General features: G+C 38.4%; 1 protein-coding gene across 1 annotated transcript in view; it reads left to right on the top strand.

Moving 5' to 3' along the window:
• The first annotated feature begins 4657 nt into the window (after positions 1-4657).
• dvl3b (dishevelled segment polarity protein 3b) overlaps positions 4658-22899 on the top strand; it is a 74507-nt gene continuing 56265 nt past the window's right edge. The window contains exon 1 of the mRNA XM_079825696.1: positions 4658-5135. Coding sequence (XP_079681822.1) covers positions 4975-5135 — 161 coding nt within the window. The 5' untranslated portion in view covers positions 4658-4974. The remainder of the gene's footprint in view (positions 5136-22899) is intronic.

Below are 22899 nucleotides of genomic sequence, written 5' to 3'. Positions count from 1 at the left end.
GTGTCCCGGTTCCAAGCGTTCCTGAAACGGAATCTGAATGGGATCTGGTCGATCAGATGAATCGTGTGTCCCGGTTCCAAGCGTTCCTGAAACGGAATCTGAATTGGATCTGGTCAATCAGATGAATCGTGTGTCCCGGTTCCAAGTGTTCCTGAGTCAAACCTGAATGGGATCTGGTCGATCCAGATGAATCGTGTGTCCCGGTTCCAAGCGTTCCTGAGACGGAATCTGAATGGGATCTGGTCGATCAGATGAATCGTGTGTCCCGGTTCCAAGCGTTCCTGAGTCAAACCTGAATTGGATCTGGTCGATCCAGATTAATCGTGTGTCCCGGTTCCAAGCGTTCCTGAGACGGAATCTGAATGTGATCTGGTCGATCCAGATGAATCGTGTGTCCCAGTTCCAAGTGTTCCTGAGACAGAATCTGAATTGGATCTGGTCGATCAGATGAATCGTGTGTCCCGGTTCCAAGAGTTCCTGAGATGGAATCTGAATGGGATCTGGTCGATCCAGATGAATCGTGTGTCCCGGTTCCAAGAGTTCCTGAGACAGAATCTGAATTGGATCTGGTCGATCCAGATCAATCGTGTGTTCCGGTTCCAAGCGTTCCTGAGACGGAATCTGAATTGGATCTGGTCGATCCAGATGAATCTTGTGTCCCGGTTCCAAGAGTTCCTGAGACGGAATCTGAATTGGATCTGGTCGATCCAGATGAATCGTGTGTTCCGGTTCCAAGCGTTCCTGAGACAGAATCTGAATTGGATCTGGTCGATCCAGATGAATCTTGTGTCCCGGTTCCAAGAGTTCCTGAGACGGAATCTGAATTGGATCTGGTCGATCCAGATGAATCGTGTGTCCCGGTTCCAAGCGTTCCTGAGACAGAATCTGAATTGGATCTGGTCGATCCAGATGAATTGTGTGTCCCGGTTCCAAGCGTTCCTGAGACGGAATCTGAATTGGATCTGGTCGATCCAGATGAATCGTGTGTTCCGGTTCCAAGCGTTCCTGAGACAGAATCTGAATTGGATCTGGTCGATCCAGATGAATCTTGTGTCCCGGTTCCAAGAGTTCCTGAGACGGAATCTGAATTGGATCTGGTCGATCCAGATGAATCGTGTGTCCCGGTTCCAAGCGTTCCTGAGACAGAATCTGAATTGGATCTGGTCGATCCAGATGAATTGTGTGTCCCGGTTCCAAGCGTTCCTGAGACGGAATCTGAATTGGATCTGGTTGATTCAGATGAATCGTGTGTCCCGGTTCCAAACGTTCCTGAGACGGAACCTGAATTGGATCTGGTTGATTCAGATGAATCGTGTGTTCCGGTTCCAAACGTTCCTGAGACGGAACCTGAATTGGATCTGGTTGATTCAGATGAATCGTGTGTTCCGGTTCCAAGCGTTCCTGAGACGGAACCTGAATTGGATCTGGTTGATTCAGATGAATCGTGTGTTCCGGTTCCAAACGTTCCTGAGACGGAACCTGAATTGGATCTGGTTGATTCAGATGAATCGTGTGTTCCGGTTCCAAGCGTTCCTGAGACGGAATCTGAATGGGATCTGGTCGATCCAGATGAATCGTGTGGTCCAAGGAGTTCTGAGCCAAAACCTGATGCAAGCACTTCCGAGATGGAACTATTTAGAGAAGAAGACTATTTCCACTGGACTATTTCCTGGTGTGAAGGGCTGTACATGGCCTCAGAGACCTGCCACTGAGGTCTGGAACAACATCTTCCTTGGAAATGAGTAAGTCTACAACACATTTAGACTCATACAAACCATGTGATTAAGCAGTATGAACAGGAATCAAACAATTCTATTTGTACATTGTAAATCCTCTTTAGTGAAAGACTAATCTCGGCTGTTGTGTTCTCGTGCAGAGAGATAGCAAGGGACCGAATGAGACGGAAGGAGCTGGGTATTACTCACATCCTAAATGCGTGAAGAACAAACTGAGGGTCTTGTTGGGACTGCCATGGGAGAAAGACCTGGGAGAAGCAGTTAATACAGGGGCGAGTTATTACAGAAGCATGAACATCACTTATTGTGGCTCACCTGCAACACACGCAAGTCTCAACATCAGAAAATACTTCTTGCCAGCTACCAAATTCACCCACAACAAGGCCAAGAAAACCCCAGAAAGTAAGATCTTTTATCAAGTGTTCTGGAGTGACAAACTCTTTGGGAATTTTTTTTGACTGTCTTTCTGTTATTTAACCATGGAGGTCTGTTATTTCCACAGATAAGGTGTTCATTCACTGCACAGACGGTGTCAGCTATGCCCCTACACTTTTTCATGCATACCTCATGTGAGTCATGATGCACCATAAGATGGTTGTGAAGGAAGCCATTGATTATCTCATAAAGGTGAGATACATCAAGCCCCACATTAAGTTCCAGAAGCAGCTGGCCATCTTCAATGAGGAACTTGTGCACATGTGAAAGCAATCATGTCAGCCGCAGCACCTGGGGGTAAGACGAAGCGAGAGAAAAGCAGACGGAAGGATGAGGAGAGACAGGGACAAGAGAGGGGAAAAAAAAAATCATATTTTTATCTGCACTTTTTATAACCAGAGCACAGATTAAAGTGCACAAATAAAAACAAAAACAAAAAAACTATTTTATATATATATAATTGATAAAAAACACAGATAAAAGACAATGAATCATGAGCAAAATAAGAACAATCATTCAATAATTAAAACAATCTATAAAAAAATATTACAATTTGTATTGCATTGTTGTCAGTGTTCCTCATTCGCTTTTACATAGTTTGTGCTTGCCTTTTAATATTAAAACAGGAAAGTGTGGTTGTGATAAATTTGTGTCACGCACAGTGCATACCAGCTCAGGTGTTACACATGTTGATGGAAATGTGAATAAAAACTAGTACAAAAATTGTAGATCTAAGACATGTTAGACCTGTCAAATTTGATGCATTTAGATTTTCATTAAATTGTCATGAACACAGCAATGAAACAGCTTCATATACTGTTAAATCGATGAATCGCTATTAAAAGCTTCTAACATAAATGTTTACATAATATATGTGTGTATATGTATATAGGGTGAATTCAGGGTGATTGGGACAATTTTTGCCATTGAGATGACTTGGAGAAAGTTTCCCAATCACCCTGAATTCACCCTATATATATACTGGGACACACAAATAGACTTTTGTCCACTGTAGTGGACGTTATATTTTAGGGAAATTTTCTGACATCATACATGTCACATGTCACAGTCTGGATGTCCTTTAAAGAGCACATCTGGGGCTTTGCTGAGATACCAAATGTTTGGAGGTTTCATCAGGACAACAACTTCTTATTGGTCTTTAAAAACGGCTGACATTAATGTTTAGCACTCTTATGGAAATATGATAATATTTTTTCATTATAATTTAAATCGGATACATTTTCTAATTGTTTGTTATAAATCAACATCTCAGGAAAATGTTATGGGGTTTCTAATCAAAATATGACTTTCTGATACAAAACAGGGCATTTATTTCATAAATGACCACTGTAGTGGACACAGGGACTTAAATCATGTTTATCAGGCATTTTGGAGACATAACAAGTGAATAGGGAAAGAAATTACATATCAATATCCCTATGAAATATAAGATAGTATTATGAAAATGTTGCAAATCATTACTCCCATTATTACACTTCTTTTTTTCATTTCATGTTGCACCAAGAACACCTTAATATGCAAATTAGATGCAGTGTATAGATACATTGTATCAAATGGGAAAATCCAAGTATGGCCATTTTTTCCACATATTTCATAAAGTAAAATGGTATATCAATGCATTTCATTATATCTTTCATAACATAGTTCAGAATCATCTTTAAACAAAGTTTGTTTAAAAAAAAATCCTGAAACCTAAAAACTGATTGGTGAATTAAAAATAAATCCCATTGTTTTTGCCTATACATGCAATTTCATGTCATTTTATTTTTTAAACAATTCAGTCCTGGTGTCAACTACAGAGGACACATCATAACATATGAATAAAATATCATATTTCAAAAATGTTTTTTTTTCCCCATTTGTTTCTTATGCTCTAAACAATGTAATGACGTGAAAAAATACTAAATTCAAAATACTATTTTTTTTTTCTGGGTCCCAGGAGGATATATATATATATATATATATATATATATTAATGTGTGTGTGTGTGTGTGTGTGTGTATATACACACATATATTAGGATACATATTTTCTTGTGCGCCTCCAGAGGTCAACATCTGTACATGAACCGTTTCATCCTCTAGAGGGCGATATTGGCGCACTAATAATAAATCAACCGTCCGCTTCAGGTGAGTTACAGCACCGACCCCGAGGTGCACCGTGCAGATGCAGGTGCTGGATTACAAACTCACATCCCAAAAACATTTAAGGCCATTTAAAATAATGTACCAACCCATTTAGTTTGCATGCAGTCAAAAAAAGGCAAGTAGTTCTATTGAGTGATTAAGCAGCAGCAACGACACGACTTAACAGCTCCTTGCGTAATCGAGACGCGTCTTTCCCCACAGCCGAAGATCAAATACATTTAAAGGCTAGCAAGCAGCCAAAGAACAGTATAATAATTGTATAACTCGTCCTGTAGAGGGAGCGCAGTGGTGAATCGATAGGAGGGGCTATCTCACATCGGCCGACAGTTGTTTCCGAAGGACAGAGAGGAGGAAAAAGCAACAGTATCCATAGGGAGCCCAGAGAAGACGGTTCTGTGCCATTCGTTCGCTTCATTTTGAAAGAAAACGCCGTCTATTATTCTGCTATTAGATTGATTTGTGTGACACACGACCGCGAGGATACTCCGCTATTGGGTTTTATTGTCGCTGACTAAAGAGTGAGCGCGGAGGTTGAGAGTGGACAGAGGCGCGCTCGAGCGTTCAGCAGTGGAAGCGGGAAGCGCGCGCCGCTGTGGGGCTGATGCGCGCGGCCTGTCCCTCAGCAGCGGCCCGCCATGGCGGAGACCAAGATCATCTATCACCTCGACGAGCAGGAGACTCCCTACCTCATCAAACTACCGATTCCCGCTGAAAGCGTCACTCTCGCTGACTTCAAAAATGTCCTCAATAAACCCAACTACAAATTTTTCTTCAAATCCATGGACGATGATTTCGGGTAAGGCACAATAAGCACCTTAAAAGACGATAAAACCCTTTGTATGTCACCGTTTGTTGTTCCTGTCAGTGAGTATCGTTACCTCAGACAGACCACTTTTAACGGCTTTATTTTAGTGTCGTTATTTCTTATGTTCTCTGTCTATTCGGTTTCTCTCACACAACCTCAGCTCAGATTTAATGTGTGTATTCGTATTGTTTCCAGGTCATTGTACACGGTTTATGGACAAACAGGTAATAAACCGTAGTTTCCAGCACAAATACGTTGTGTTCTTTATACAGATCTAGGGTCAGTGTGAATGAGAGGAGGCTTTATGTGCTTTGCTTTTCAAAGTATACAATGGTTTTTAGATTATTTAAAGGAAGAGACCTGCTCCAGTTCAGTGACAGATCAGATGTGAACACATAAATCATGACTGAATGAGAGAATGCTGAACAGTGTATATGTTTCATTTTAAAGTTATGACTTTCAATAACAATTTGTAATATGGTGCTCATTACTCAGTGCTTGCTCATGTAATTGCACTGTGACAATGTAATGTAAAGTGTGATTGAAGCATCTGTCACTTCAGTCAGTGAATCCAGGCTCCATGGAAGTATCAGGACATTTTAATTGTGCTTTTCATGGAAAATTATGTTGCGAATAAATCTATACATTTTTCTAGTTATGTTCAGCTCTTAAACATTTCATAAGATAACTTATGGTAACTTTATTTTAGAGCTCAATTATCACTAGTTGCTTATTGGCATGCATATTACCAGGATATTGGCTGTTTATTAGTACTTATAAAGCACATATTAATGCCTTATTCTGCATGACCTTATTCTACATCACACCTAAACTTACAAAAACAGTACCTTGCTAACAATTAATAAGCAGTGAAATAGCAGTTTATTGAGGCCAAATCATAGTGAATATGTGTTCCCCATACTAAAGTGTCACCCAACTTTTATATAAAATTAAAATATATTTATATTTGTCCAGTAATCAGAAATGGGTGGAAAAGTCATGGACATTAATTAGTCAAAGCTGTGAGAAATTTTGAGATAGAGAGAGATAAACATTAACTCTGGCTCATAAGAACTGACCTTTGGCCTGTTGCACAAAGCTGGTTTTAGTTGCTACCCAGGTAAGTTCGAGATTAGTTTGAGCAAACTCTGGTTTTTCGGGCTCAAGAAGGTGTATTGGTTTTTTAACAGTATCACCATAGTAATTTACTCTACACAGCTAACCTGCTTTATTCTGGGTTAGGGATCGCAAACCCAAACTGGACCAATCAGCTGCAAGTAAAGATGCAATAAAGCCACACCCCCAAATTAAAGCAGTTTATAGTGAAAAAACTTTAGAGACAAAATTGCTCATCTTTTGGTGCTAATTATTTATATTAGAATATATGAATTATAATTACTTTCAATTCATACAATATATTCATATAATTATTATATTAATTGACAAGTAGCCTAAAATAAATATAATACATGCATTCATAATTCTTTTAAACAACGTGTATTCATTTGAGCTCTTTGTGAACCTATAATTATCAGGCATATTTCTTTGATTCACATCATGCATTAATATAGTCAGATATTCTTTCACTGCAGCATCAGTGTTTATTCCTGCTTTGTAAACGCATTTAATGTCATGATCATTTTCAAAACGATCTCTCAATCTTCAGAAGAGAAGTGAATTGCGCCGTCTCTCTTGCGAGAAGTGAATCAAACGGACACTGTGATTGGCTGTTTGCCGCACGTGACACATGCGCTTCAGAGTTAATCGCAAACTCTGGATTAAACCTGAGTTGACAGAGAACGTTTATACCAAGCTTTGAGAGACCGTTGAACTTGATCTTAACCAGGTTGGATTTATCTGGATTTGTCTGATTTGAAACTCAGAGTTTGTTCAGCTAGCTTCATGCAACAGGCCTCTTGTGTTTGAAATGAAATAAAATCTTACATTCAGTCTCTCGCATCTTCAACTACTGGCACACTTTCTGATTTACAACACAGTTTTATTCAGCTCTACTTTACTCAATAAAACCATTCCTGTATATCTGGCCTAACTCAGGACCTGTTACCCATTCAGTCAGGGCTCGACGTCAACGCTTGTCGCTTGTCCGGGACAAGTGGATTTTTTGAAGGGGCAAGTGAAAGAGAATTTTACTTGCCCGACCAGACAAGTATCCTGATTAAAACATCAAAAAATAACTAGGGAATCACCAAAATGCAACAATAATTCTGCATTCATTTAGTGTAAGTGGCGATCGATAGTTTATAATAATATATAATAAACTGATGGTAAAAAGGTTGTGCTGTTGACGCTCGCGCAGCCTCTCGAGGAGAAATCACAACAAATGAGCGCCGCTCATACAAAGAAACTCAGTCGCATACACGGTTAACATTACAAATTGTGGAGTTTTTATATTAACATTAAGTTACTTACATTTTAGATGCAATATTCACAGTTTTTGTTCGATTTGAGCAGCATATATAATTCCAAACAAAAATCACAGCAGAACCATAACGCTTCTCACAGCAACAGCGTGTGTTACTGGATGATTCAGTGTTTTGAATGAATCGGTTGAATCAAAGATTCAATGACCTATTTGTAAACGACTGCCTCATTCTTGAATAAATCATCTGTTTGAATGAATCTTTTAAAGGGATGGTAAAACACATTCTTTTGAAGGCTTGACTGTGTTTGTGGGGTGCACTGTAACATGTGTTCATGCTTCGTTTTAAAAAAAATTGCCTTATTTTTCATATATTTGACCTTTATTCTACACTGCTCTGTCCCTCCTTGTAAAACGGTCTGATGCTTTCCGGGTTGTATGAAGCCAGTCCCTCAAAAATACGCAGTGGGCTCAGATTGGTTAGCTGGCCTAGTGTGTTCTGATTCGCTAACCGCAGTGCATGGTGGTTGTCGGAAACGTCACGCCCCTTACCGGAGGCTGTGCTTTGGTCGGCGTCAATAAAACCATATGAGAACATTTGAGTGAAGATGATCGAGCAGAACCTGTTCAGTCCTCAAGAGTAAAGACTGCGGGTCTATAATGATCGCTACTGAATGGCACTGTTACTTTTGTATTTTTAGAACGATTATAGCCAAATATCTGTCGCAAGAACTAACCCAAAACGAACACTAAGCACTGGCTTTAACTAGTAAGTTAGCCAAATCACACACAGAACCATGTTTAGCATGCCTGAAGATAAACAATACATAAAAGCTCTAATCAAAGAATCATTTACACTAATGTCAGGTTCGCTGTTGAGATTTTAACGTTAGTGTTTGTAACGTTAGGTGTTCGTCGGATAACGTTAAGTATGAATGAGCATTTAACAGACTGGTTTGCAGAACAGCGCTGTCATCTGTTTACTTCCTTGCTACAACCTATTACAGGAAAACACATCGATGAAAAATAAGTCAGACTTACAGGTTGTGGCCCGTGAACAGCTTCTGTTTGTAAATCCAGCTTTCAGGACAAGCCGTTGTGCATATCCTGCATTGAACTCGCGAAGTTTGTGGAAGTTTGTGTTGTCCTCCGTGAAATGTGCAGCGCGCGCGTCGTGCATCCACGCACCAGCAGTGTTTTTTTCACGCAGCTGACGTTGTGCAAATCCGGCATTGAAATCGCGAAGACGGTGGATGTTCTCCTCCGTGGATGTGCTGCAGGGAGCCCCGCGCGCGCCTGTTCCCCGCTGTCTCATACACACGTGCATATAACATGCTGTATGTTAAACGCTCTGCAACGCACCCCCGTCCCTATGAAGGCTGAACAGAGCAAGTACCCCAGACCTGCAATCCGGATGAAAATAACAGCGTTTCCTTGGCATCGCGGCAACAACACTCCAGCCTAACTAACTTATACCACAACAGCGCCGCGATACAAAATGGCCTCACCCTCCCTTATTTAATGTTCTCGGAGGAGGGGTTTATGTAAATATTGAGCCTGTTGATGTCACCAACCCTGGAGGAATGTGTGTAGTCCCTACTGGCCGTTTGCTGTAGTTCTTAGAAACTGATTTCTTTAAAAGCAAATATCTCCCTTTGCTTTAAACTTTGAACGTTGTAACTTTGCAGATGTTGTTTATGCTCAAGCAGCAACATTACACGCTAGCTAAAGTTAGAATAGTGAAATCGTGGTTTACCACCCCTTTAAATGAATGACTCACTCATTAAGACGATCACCTGCTGCCACCTACTGGTGGTTTAGTTTATTTCTTATTTGTATATTCAAACATATTTTAAAAATCTCATTACATTATTTAATGCAGTTGTAATTTTTAGTGTGTAAATCATTTAATTTGATTGGTAACAGCCCTATAGTGTCTTATTCTAATTTAATTTCTAGATCAAATAAAATAAATAAATAAAATGAAAGCTGAAGCATAGCCTATATTTAAAGCTACACTGTGTGATATTTTCCCCAATCCAGCGGTTAAAAGGTATATGACCATCCAGTGAATATTAGTTTCTCTTCCTCTCAATTCCGATTTCGTTTTAACTCCTACGGTGGCCAATTTAGTCCAAGATTAACGTAGCTTCCAGTTCGACCTCGTCCACATTCGACACGGTGCCATCGAGTGTTAAAACGCGAAAGGCGAAGCTCGAATTTACGGGTATGTCCCTCTTTGGCTAATGTACTTTCAAGATGGAGGGGCAACATGGCGACCTGCATTCGAACCCCTCACCCGTGTGTATTTTCAATGACATATTATAAACTTACGAGAATACTTTATTACTTGAAAGAAGTAAATATACATTAATGAGCACATATATTTTTGAAAGAACTAAGTGTTTTTAGCTAAGAATAAACTAAAAAAGTTACACAGTGTAGCTTTAATAAGATTATAGAAAAAAAATGCCCTTTATAAAAGGTAAAAATATCACAAATATGCAGATTTAAATATGTCAAAGCTGATTGAACACTGATGAGAATATTGCTTCAGAATGAATTATATTTACAAATCAAAAATTAAAAAAATCCGGACAAGCAAATGTGTTACTCTGACAAGTGGGATTAACAAAATTCCAAAAAGTTACGGAAAGTCATGAACATTTCTCAAGTTATGTGCAGCTCAAAGAATATTTCAAAACCTAGAAATTGCTCTTAGTGAGTGCAAATTTAAAAATTAATTTTGAAAATCCCTATACGCTAATAACTGGTGTCTGGAAAAGCCATGGAAATTCATCGGTCAAAAAGTGTGGGATTCTATCTGTCATTATTTACATAGAGTTGTTTCAATGCTCAATTCCAATGCAAAAATGACAACCTGGTCTCATTGTGAAAATGTACCTCTGGCAACGTTTTTGCAAACCGCCAAAACACGTACCAATATGTACATATCTCTGCAGTTTCAAAGTGAAATGAACACTAGAGGCAATAAAACAGCAAGCACTTTTTATCGTTTTTTTTTTTTCATGTAAATGAATACATTTTGGAGTTTGCGTCACTTAATCTGCTCCATTTGCTCTGCTTTTCTTATATAATAAGTTTGCTCAGTAGCTCAGCTGGTACAGATTTGTACTTGTAATAATGAAAGCTCAGGTACGAATCCCGTGAAAGACAAGTCATGATAAAAGTGCTCAAAGATGAGTTCACAGAAGCTAACAAGACATGGTTACTATTGTATTTTTGTCACATTTGCTTTTGATCGGTTAGGTTTAGGGTTTAGTGTAGGTGTACATTAAAAAAACAATGTCACAAAACGTCAGATTGACGCTCATCTGTTCCGGGAAAAAAACGAAGCTTTTGGCGGCACCCAGTGGACATATCACTTTGAAACTGCAGTGATATGTACATATTGGTACGTATTTTGGGGTTTGTAAAAACGTTGCCAGAGGTACATTTTCGCAATGAGACCAGGCTGAAAAATGATGTTCTTTCGCCATCCCTAGCGGTGCAGCAGACTTTCCAGTGTTTACGAGAGGTAACGTGCACTTTAGTGCTGTTGCGCACCTTCCAACGCATGTGGCTGAGGTCTGGAATGCTGACTTGGAAACAAGGATCCACTTGGGAATCATGCTCACTGATCCACTAAACAGACTTCCACAGTCACTGTTAAGCCACAAAGAACAGTGTCATGTTGCGAAATTCAAGTCCATGCGATCTGCTTTTTGTTTGCTTTTCTTGGCGTGCCAGAAGGTTCTCCTTTAGATGCCAAGCTACACAAACCTCTTAGCGTGCACACAGGCCCGTCCACCACCTGCAAAACAGGACCATCCTAACACATTTTCTCTGTCCACGTTGCTTGTTTTGTATCAATGTACTGCCCAAACCAGCTCATCAAGGTGAACAGCCAGCCATTGTTCCATTCCCTCTGGCATAATCACTTCCAGACCCTAACACTGCCATGCCATGATGCAAAACAGGCCCGCTTGATTCATGCCCATGTGATTCCAAATCAAAACATCATCCGAATTCATCTCAGTGACCTGGAACAACAGGCAAGCTAAAAGAAGATTAGCGACAAGTTGTGGTTAAAGCTTGTACATTACAGCTCGTACGATTAGGTTTTACCCAAATGATTGACAGGTACGGCTGGCTTTATTTATTTATCTGTAAAAATCAGCTCACGAATCCCTCGGGTTGTGTCTCATAGGAACACGAGAAGACCATTTATATCACAGGATTTGACACCACATTATGATAATTCACAGATTGCAGGGCATCATGATCTGATTACCCTGCAGCTCAGTGTCTGTAAATATTACTAAAGCAGAAGTCATGATAAATGAGGCCAAATACACAAACATTGGTTATCTAAACGGACCCAGTCTCACCAGCCCCATGGCACATATTGGCTTTTTTGTGAGAAGAAATGCTAATAAATATCATGCAATACTGATAGTTTTTTATTTATTTATTTAGAATGTAGCAAATAACCTGAGCAATCAGAATTGTTAAGCCAGATCATTGTTAAATATTATCACTTATGTGTTTAAACAATACAGAGATTGCTTAAATATGGGTATTTTTCATTTGTAACTTTTTAGTTATTCCTTCTGTAGCATCCACTTTCAGTCAGATGTGAGTCAGATGACTACTGTCCGAACATTATGTCACCCAAATTAATATTCATGAATGGTGCCGAAACAATTTTCCATCAGGAATTTCATACAGAAATTGTACATTTTTACAAACAGTTACAAAGAAATAGCAAGTAACACACTAAAATGAATTGAACTACATTTTGAAGTAGAAAAACTGAAATAGTATTTTGTAAAAACTTAATCCAATAATCATTGTTTTATTTACAACTTTTAAAAATAATTTCTTTTACAGTGAATATGATTCAATTAATAATAGTCTGAATTCATCATGTCTGAATAATTTAGACACTAATTTATGTTGATGGTTCAAAAAGAAGCTATGTACATAAATATCGCTTCACTAGAACCATAGGTATAATTTTAATAATAATAAGAAATATCGCTTTTAGATTAGGGTTCTAATTATTGCTTATTAATAGTTAGTAAGGTAGTTGTTAAGTTTAGGTATTGGGTGGATTAATGGCTGTAGAATAAGGTCATGCAGAATAAGGCATTAATATGTGCTTTATAAGTACTAATAAACAGCCAATATCCTAGTAATATGCATGATAATAAGCAACAAGTGCTCCTATTATGCTATTTTAAAGTTTCCACACATCAAAGGTCAAAAAATACTTTCATTTTCTCATAATACACATTGCACATCATTACATTTTTCAATGATTCTCAAACGACTCGTCGGATGAATCAGTCTCTCTAAATCCCTCCTTTCCAGAGTCTACTCTGATTGGCCAGATGACCCAGTCTATTGTGATTGGTCTACCGCTTACAGAGCATGTCAGAAGCTAAACGACCATCACCATAACTGAACTTCAGCTCAGCAGGCTAACTCAGTCCTCAGAGATTGTACACACTGTAAAGAAAGTAATGATGATGTCTATTTTACCATATCAATCTGAGCGTGAGTCCGATGATGAAACATTGGAAGAACGAGTTATTCAACTCGAACCTCCATCACAAGGATGACTTGAGCAGGACGTTTCTCATTGATACGCTACTCATTTTGAGGTACATTATGAGATGTTGCAACTGTAATTCCTCACCATCAGCATTAACAAGGGTTTGTCCATCAACAAACCCATGTGTATATTTCTGATTTATTGCGGTGCACATGCGGGATTAAAGTTTGCGAAACAAATCTTGCTCCATCCTTTATCATTACTCATAAGTAGCAAGAACAACAGACAATCTGCGTTAACAGACACCGTTTTAGGTAATAGTGGCCCACAGCTGATTAGCATTAAAGGTCCCATGGCATTTAATTTTCATTTTATGAGGTTTTTCAACATTAATATGAGTTCCCCTAGCCTGAATATGGTCCCCAAGTGGCTAGAATTTTAGATCGGTGTAAACCGAGTTCTGTGTGTCTTTCTCTGCCTTTGAGAAAATGACAGCTCAGGCGAGCTGATCTTGAATTTTCGAACGGTTACCTCCCTTTCCTCCGCCCAGAGAATTTGGTACGCCCAAGCGAGCGCCATATTTGTTTGTCCTCGAGAGATCATGGCTTGTGAACGAGTGAATGCTGGCAGTTTCTCAGTGTTTTTTCCGTTCCTTCTGATCTGTGATCAGTGATTTCTGATGTGTAGCTAATTATTTTTGTGTTTTCTATCTTGTGAGTCAGTGTTTTTGTACGTACTCGTCGCGTCTATCTGTTCTACTATGTGCATATACTCATGAGTTTCTGCTCAACATCGGCAGAGCCACAGCTTTAGAGAGAAACCTCACACACGCCGAAGCTCGGGCTGCACTGGCCGGTCGGCCTTCAACATCCCCGACCCCCAGTACTGCATCTGGCCCACAGCGGAGGCGCCAAACGCGGCGCGAGATTAAGCAGACGGGGGGTAAGCGTGAGGGTCTCCGGGCTAGCCAGCTATCCCCACAATAAACTGGATTACATTCGATTACTGCTGTTGTGTCTTTGTTTGCGCTGTGTAATCAATGCGCGTCACTGAAAATATCTAAAAATAATGCTATAATCAACACTTACTCGTAACTCGTTCAACTCGACAGCTGTAATGGTACATTGCGTGTGTTACACAGTTGGTAATAAGGAGGAAGATGGGCTCGGCGTGACTGGGACTCGTGTTTATTCAGAACTCTCAGATACAAACACTATAAACTCGCGCTGACAGCGCTATCACAACTCAGTAGCTACAATATCACTTTGTTAGTAATCTCTCCGTCTCTGGTCCATTGATGTCCGGTTCGCGAATGAATCATTCTTTTGAACCGGTTCTTTTTAGTGAACCGGTCGAACCAGTTCACCAAACCGGACTGAACGCATCTCGAACCAGCGTTGATCCATCATTTACTAAAGTTACTAACTTTCTGACATGAGTGACAGCCCCTCCGACTAGAAATAAACTAATAACCTGAAGTATATGCTAGTAACTACAACAGTTCACTGAACTGAGACATGCTGAGAGAACTGATGAGAAGTGACATCCATCTCTCTGGCACAGCCTTGTGCCTCGTAGACCTCGTTAAACCACGCCCCCTCCGCTCATTTCAAATGCAAAGATGTCAGCCAATCACAACAGTGGGCATTTTTACTGAAGTCTCACAGCAGACACGCCCCTTGAAACAGGGCATTCAGCCACAGGGCAAACAGCAGTATAGAAAAAATGCCTTTTATTTCTAAATTATGACATTTTATGATGTTAAAATCATACTAACAATATAAGTACACCTCAGAATACATTATAAAATAAAATAAAAAAATCCATGCCATGGAACCTTTAACTATTTCGGTCACAACTATTCCTACACAATATAAAACACAAATAGGTTGTGATTCTGAGGAGTAAGCTGGTCCAAATAAATCTTTCCAGAGCAAGCATTTTGTGAATCTCGTGTTAAACTCAGAGATTTGAGAAGCAGTTGTCAGTAAAATAACGTGTTTGAAGGCGAAGATCAACATGCGTCATAATCTGAAGACCACGCCCACCGGGGGGAAAACAATCAAACCGTCTCCATTCACTTTGTATTGCGTGAAGCACCTCCTTTGTCATTTTTGACTTATAACAAAAAACAGAACAATGTATAAAAGCTGATATGTGACAAAGTGTACAGCAAACAAGCTAAACAACTGAGAAAGGAAAATCCAGAAGTTTTTATAAGATGTTGACCCAAAAAAACAAGAGTTTAAGGACACAAAAGTGGATACAGGTAATTGAGACAGAGCACGACATGTTATATTACACGGAGAAGTGAACGTATCAGTGACAGGAAATATAATATATCAATCTGACATTTGGATATTTGACTTAAAGGAACACTCCACTTTTTTTGAAAATAGGCTAATTTTACAAGTCCCCTAGAGTTAAATAGTTGAGTTTTACCGTTTTTGAATCCATTCAGCCGATCTTTGTATCTGGCGGTAGCACTTTTAGCATAGCTTAGCATACATCATTGATTATGATCAGTCCATTAGCATCTCATTCAAAAAATGACCAAAGACACTTTCAATATTTTTCCTATTTGACTCTTCTACAGTTACATCGTGTGCTAAGACCAACTGAAAATGAAAAGTTGCGATTTTCTACACCTATATGGCTAGGAACTACTTTTTCATTCCTGCGTAATAGTCGCAGATCTTCGCGGCCGTACCATGGCTGCAGCGGCGCAATGATATTACAGCGTCTGAAAGTAGCCCAGCTAGGTAACTTTCAATGTGACCGGCACTAAGTTCGTGTAGTTGCAGAGAAAGTTTCAGGCTTGCAGCCGACAAATTGTGTTGTGGATTTACCTGTGTGATTAGCCATGGTTCTGTGTGTTGTAAAGGGCTGTGATAGTAAGTCGAAGGTGTAACTACCACCATGTTTCACAGAATACCAACGAATCATTGCGCCGCTGCAGCCATGGTACGGCCGCGAAGATCCGCGACTATTACGCAGGAATGAGAAAGTAGTTCCTAGCCATATAGGTGTAGAAAATCGCAACTTTTCATTTTCAGTTGGTCTTAGCACACGGTGTAACTGTAGAAGAGTCAAGTTTTAAATAGGAAAAATGTTGAAAGTGTCTTTGGTCATTTTTTGAATGAGATGCTAATGGACTGATCAGAATCAATGATGTATGCTAAGCTATGCTAAAAGTTCTACCGCCAGATACAAAGATCGGCTAAATGGATTCAAAAACGGTAAAACTCAACTATTTAACTCTAGGGGACTTGTAAAATTAGCCTATTTTCAAAAAAAGTGGAGTGTTCCTTTAACAGTGACAAAATGTTTACTGCACACATAGGCATACTGAGTTTAAGGGTCCCAAAATTGACCCATTCTTCCTGCTGAAGCTTCACGTCATAATGCCACTTTTGTCTCCTTAAACACTTATTTTTTTGCCTATAAAAACGTATTTCTGTTTTTTAGCTTGTTTGCTGTACACCTTGTCACTTATCAGCTTTTAGACATTGTTCTGTTTTTTTGTTATAAGTCCGAAATGACAAGAAGGCCGCCTTACGCAATGCAAACTCAATGGAGAGCGTTGGATTGTTCCTGTCTCTATTATGTGAATTATTTTCTAGTGTCGTAGAACCGTAACACAGTGAGATTCGAAATACAAATAACTTGTTTAGGCGGTTCAGAGTCGATTCTTTCTTTTGGGTGACAATAACTTTATTTATCGTGCAACTTTACAACTTTGCTGAACTTTTACATTCACAAACAGTTATATTACACACTGCATGAAAGGGAATATTTGAAAAACCATAATAGGGGCACTAAACTAAAGTTCCTGAAATGTCATTAATATTACCAAACTCTATATAAAAGAGGTGTAGATTATGATCACATGATGCCAGCAGTAAAACTTTATATTTTCAAGCTATTTCTTAACCCTCCACATAAACATATGCATGCACACTCATTATATTGGATCTCTACGCGCTGACTTCATCCAGTGGCAGGAAAGTGGCGTTATGATGAAGCTGACATCACTGCAGATGTGGCATCAGAAGCGATCAGACTATACTCTATCGGGAACTTGTTCTAATAAACAGGAATAATTATTAGAAGAATTAATAAAATAATGCTGATAAGAAGCTGCTATTGGTGAGAAGATAGATTAAAAGGGTCACTACGTTTTCATTCAGATAGACTGTAGGAATAGACTTAGTGATGATAGTGCTTGTGCATTGTGTGTGTGTGTGTGTGTGTGTGTGTGTGTGTGTGTCAGCCTCTCTCTTGGGTCTCTCTTATAACAGCTGCAGGGCCAGTAAGGTCATTAGCATCATGATCATCATTTTAGTACAAACACACAGGCACACACACCGATTTCACTGACAGATGGAGGATCCTGCTATAGTAAAGCTGCTCACTGGTGAAACTGTAATAAATGGAGATTTAAAGGGTTTTGGGTTTATTACGTGGGCATACATCGATCAGGACATTAGTATGTTTTGCCCATAAGGAAAGTCATTCACGCTTTTTTTTTTTATTTAAACAAAATTTTTTAATTTAAACAAAATATGAAATTATTAGGAAGGGCTGCACAGTATATCGAAATATCGCAAATGTACATATCGCAACGGCACGCAATATCTGAATGATTATAATAGGCTACTTCAACACTGTCAAAAATGTATGTTTTAGGTCGACGCATATAGCAGAGAATCACACACACCGAAACGTGCGCACAAGCCGACTGTCTGAAAGCGTGTGATCCCTTCAGTTCTGTTTCGTGTCTTGTTACACACTCGAACTGTCAAATACACACACAGTTATGTCAAAATGGCAGTCTTGACAAGTATTCATGTAAACACAATCGGTTATGCTTTAAGTTAACAATATCAGTTGGGGAAAAAAAAACGAATGCGTGTCAATAGGATCCGTGGATTAGATCCTGCTAATACAGTAAACCTGCTAATACAGTAAACCTGCTAATACAGTAAACCTGCTAATACAGTAAACCTGGTAAACCTGCTAATACAGTAAACCTGCTAATACAGTAAACCTGGTAAACCTGCTAATACAGTAAACCTGCTAATACAGTAAACCTGGTAAACCTGCTAATACAGTAACCCTGCTAATACAGTAAACCTGGTAATACAGTAAACCTGCTACAACAGTAAACCTGCTAATACAGTAAACCTGCTAATACAGTAAACCTGCTAAATACAGTAAACCTGCTAATACAGTAAACCTGCTAAAACAGTAAACCTTGTAATACAGTAAACCTGGTAAACCTGCTAATACAGTAAACCTGGTAAACCTGCTAATACAGTAAACCTGCTAATACAGTAAACCTGCTAATACAGTAAACCTGCTAATACAGTAAACCTGGTAAACCTGCTAATACAGTAAACCTGCTAATACAGTAAACCTGCTAATACAGTAAACCTGCTAATACAGTAAACCTGGTAAACCTGCTAATACAGTAAACCTTGTAATACAGTAAACCTGGTAAACCTGCTAATACAGTAAACCTTGTAATACAGTAAACCTGGTAAACCTGCTAATACAGTAAACCTGGTAAACCTGCTAATACAGTAAACCTGCTAATACAGTAAACCTGCTAATACAGTAAACCTGGTAAACCTGCTAATACAGTAAACCTGCTAATATAGTAAACCTGGTAAACCTGCTAATACAGTAAACCTGATTATACAGTAAACCTGGTAAACCTGCTAATACAGTAAACCTGCTAATACAGTAAACCTGGTAAACCTGCTAATACAGTAAACCTGTTAAACCTGTTAATACAGTAAACCTTGTAATACAGTAAACCTGGTAAACCTGCTAATACAGTAAACCTTGTAATACAGTAAACCTGGTAAACCTGCTAATACAGTAAACCTGGTAAACCTGCTAATACAGTAAACCTGCTAATACAGTAAACCTGCTAATACAGTAAACCTGGTAAACCTGCTAATACAGTAAACCTGCTAATACAGTAAACCTGGTAAACCTGCTAATACAGTAAACCTGGTAAACCTGCTAATACAGTAAACCTGCTAATACAGTAAACCTGGTAAACCTGCTAATACAGTAAACCTGCTAATACAGTAAACCTGGTAAACCTGCTAATACAGTAAACCTGCTAATACAGTAAACCTGGTAAACCTGCTAATACAGTAAACCTGGTAAACCTGCTAATACAGTAAACCTGCTAATACAGTAAACCTGGTAAACCTGCTAATACAGTAAACCTGCTAATACAGTAAACCTGCTAATACAGTAAACCTGGTAAACCTGCTAATACAGTAAACCTGCTAATACAGTAAACCTGGTAAACCTGCTAATACAGTAAACCTTGTAATACAGTAAACCTGGTAAACCTGCTAATACAGTAAACCTGGTAAACCTGCTAATACAGTAAACCTGCTAATACAGTAAACCTGCTAATACAGTAAACCTGGTAAACCTGCTAATACAGTAAACCTGCTAATACAGTAAACCTGGTAAACCTGCTAATACAGTAAACCTGCTAATACAGTAAACCTGTTAAACCTGCTAATACAGTAAACCTGCTAATACAGTAAACCTGGTAAACCTGCTAATACAGTAAACCTGATAATACAGTAAACCTGGTAAACCTGCTAATACAGTAAACCTGTTAAACCTGCTAATACAGTAAACCTGGTAAACCTGCTAATACAGTAAACCTGTTAAACCTGCTAATACAGTAAACCTGTTAAACCTGCTAATACAGTAAACCTGTTAAACCTGATAATACAGTAAACCTGTTAAACCTGATAATACAGTAAACCTGGTAAACCTGCTAATACAGTAAACCTGTTAAACCTGATAATACAGTAAACCTGGTAAACCTGCTAATACAGTAAACCTGTTAAACCTGATAATACAGTAAACCTGGTAAACCTGCTAATACAGTAAACCTGTTAAACCTGCTAATACAGTAAACCTGCTAATACAGTAAACCTGCTAATACAGTAAACCTGTTAAACATGCTAATACAGTAAACCTGCTAATACAGTAAACCTGCTAATACAGTAAACCTGGTAAACCTGCAAATACAGTAAACCTGCTAATACAGTAAACCTGCTCATACAGTAAACCTGCTAATACAGTAAACCTGCTAATACAGTAAACCTGCTCATACAGTAAACCTGCTAATACAGTAAACCTGCTAATACAGTAAACCTGCAAATACAGTAAACCGGCTAATACAGTAAACCTGCAAATACAGTAAACCTAATACAGTAAACCTGGTAAACCTGCAAATACAGTAAACCTGCAAATACAGTAAACCTGCTAATACAGCAAACCTGATAATACAGTAAACCTGCAAATACAGTAAACCTGCAAATACAGTAAACCTTCTAATACAGTAAACCTGCTAATACAGTAAACCTGCTAAAACAGTAAACCTGATAATACAGTAAACCTGGTAAACCTGCTAATACAGTAAACCTGATAATACAGTAAACCTGGTAAACCTGCTAATACAGTAAACCTGCTAATACAGTAAACCTGGTAAACCTGCTAATACAGTAAACCTGATAATACAGTAAACCTGGTAAACCTGCTAATACAGTAAACCTGGTAAACCTGCTAATACAGTAAACCTGATAATACAGTAAACCTGATAATACAGTAAACCTGTTAAACCTGCTAATACAGTAAACCTGCTACAACAGTAAACCTGCTAATACAGTAAACCTGCTAATGCAGTAAACCTACAAATACAGTAAACCTGCTAATACAGTAAACCTGCTAATACAGTAAACCTGCTAATACAGTAAACCTGCTAAAACAGTAAATCTGCTACAACAGTAAACCTGCTAAAACAGTAAATCTGCTAATACAGTAAACCTGCAAATACAGTAACCCTGCTAATACAGTAAACCTGCTAATACAGTAAACCTGCTAATACAGTAAACCTGCTAATACAGTAAACCTGCTAAAACAGTAAATCTGCTACAACAGTAAACCTGCTAAAACAGTAAATCTGCTAATACAGTAAACCTGCAAATACAGTAAACCTGCTAATACAGTAAACCTGCTAATACAGTAAACCTGCTAAAACAGTAAACCTGCTAATACAGTAAACCTGCTAAAACAGTAAACCTGCTAATACAGTAAACCTGCTAAAACAGTAAATCTGCTAATACAGTAAACCTGCAAATACAGTAAACCTGCTAATACAGTAAACCTGCTAATACAGTAAACCTGCTAAAACAGTAAACCTGCTAATACAGTAAACCTGCTAAAACAGTAAATCTGCTACAACAGTAAACCTGCTAAAACAGTAAATCTGCAAATACAGTAAACCTGCAAATACAGTAAACCTGCTAATACAGTAAACCTGCTAATACAGTAAACCTGCTAATACAGTAAATCTGCTACAACAGTAAACCTGCTAAAACAGTAAACCTGCTAAAACAGTAAATCTGCTAAAACAGTAAATCTGCTAATACAGTAAACCTGCAAATACAGTAACCCTGCTAATACAGTAAACCTGCTAATACAGTAACCCTGCTAATACAGTAAACCTGCTAATACAGTAAACCTGCTAATACAGTAAACCTGCTAATACAGTAAACCTGCTACAACAGTAAACCTGCTAAAACAGTAAATCTGCTAATACAGTAAACCTGCAAATACAGTAATCCTGCAAATACAGTAAACCTGCTAATACAGTAAATCTGCAAATACAGTAAATCTGCTAATACAGTAAACCTGCTAATACAGTAAACCTGCTAATACAGTAAACCTGCAAATACAGTAAACCTGCTAATACAGTAAACCTGCAAATACAGTAAACCTGCTAATACAGTAAACCTGATAATACAGTAAACCTGCAAATACAGTAAACCTGCTAATACAGTAAACCTGCTAATACAGTAAACCTGCAAATACAGTAAACCTGCTAATACAGTAAACCTGCAAATACAGTAAACCTGCTAATACAGTAAACCTGCTAATACAGTAAACCTGCTACAACAGTAAACCTGCAAATACAGTAAACCTGCAAATACAGTAATCCTGCAAATACAGTAAACCTGCTAATACAGTAAACCTGCAAATACAGTAAACCTGCTAAAACAGTAAATCTGCAAACACAGTAAACCTGCTACAACAGTAAACCTGTTATATCACCAAGTCAAGCAAAAAGTTGTTGGTATTTCAATATTGGCATTACATTTTTTGTTTGTGTACATTGATGTTAAAATTATATTGTCAGATTTGTGACATTTATTTTTGCTAAAACACTGCTGGTCACTTTCAGAAGTTGTAGCGATGCTTTCTTTTCCAGAAAGACACATAAATGGTATCATTCTCAGTTTTAAAATCATTTTTTAATATAATTTAAATATTTGACACACTTAAAGCAATATTGTATTGAATATCGCATTATTTATCACATTTTTCTTCAATATCACACAGCCCTATTATTAGGTTCGCTTGCTTTCCAAAAGAGTACTGGATATTCTCACATGCAGTTTTCGAGCTGAACTCAGTCGGGAAAAAACATATTTTTGATTGTCATTATTATTATTTATAATTTTGACTTAAAGGAACAGTAGCAAGACAAAACATCTTGACTGACATCATTTAAAAAAATAAAATACAAGTGTAGAATAGGACCATATTCAACAGAATTACCCCATATTCATGCATGATCATGTGCTGACGATTAGGGCTGCAACTAACGATTATTTTAATAATCGATTAATCTGTCGGTTATTTCTTCGATTAATCGATGAATCGGATAAACCCCCCCATTAATTTCCAATCCTTTATTCAAGAAAAGA

Source organism: Gobio gobio, assembly GCF_949357685.1.
Source record: "Gobio gobio genome assembly, chromosome: 9".
NCBI lineage: Eukaryota > Metazoa > Chordata > Actinopteri > Cypriniformes > Gobionidae > Gobio > Gobio gobio.
This window is presented reverse-complemented; position numbering and strand designations above follow the sequence as displayed.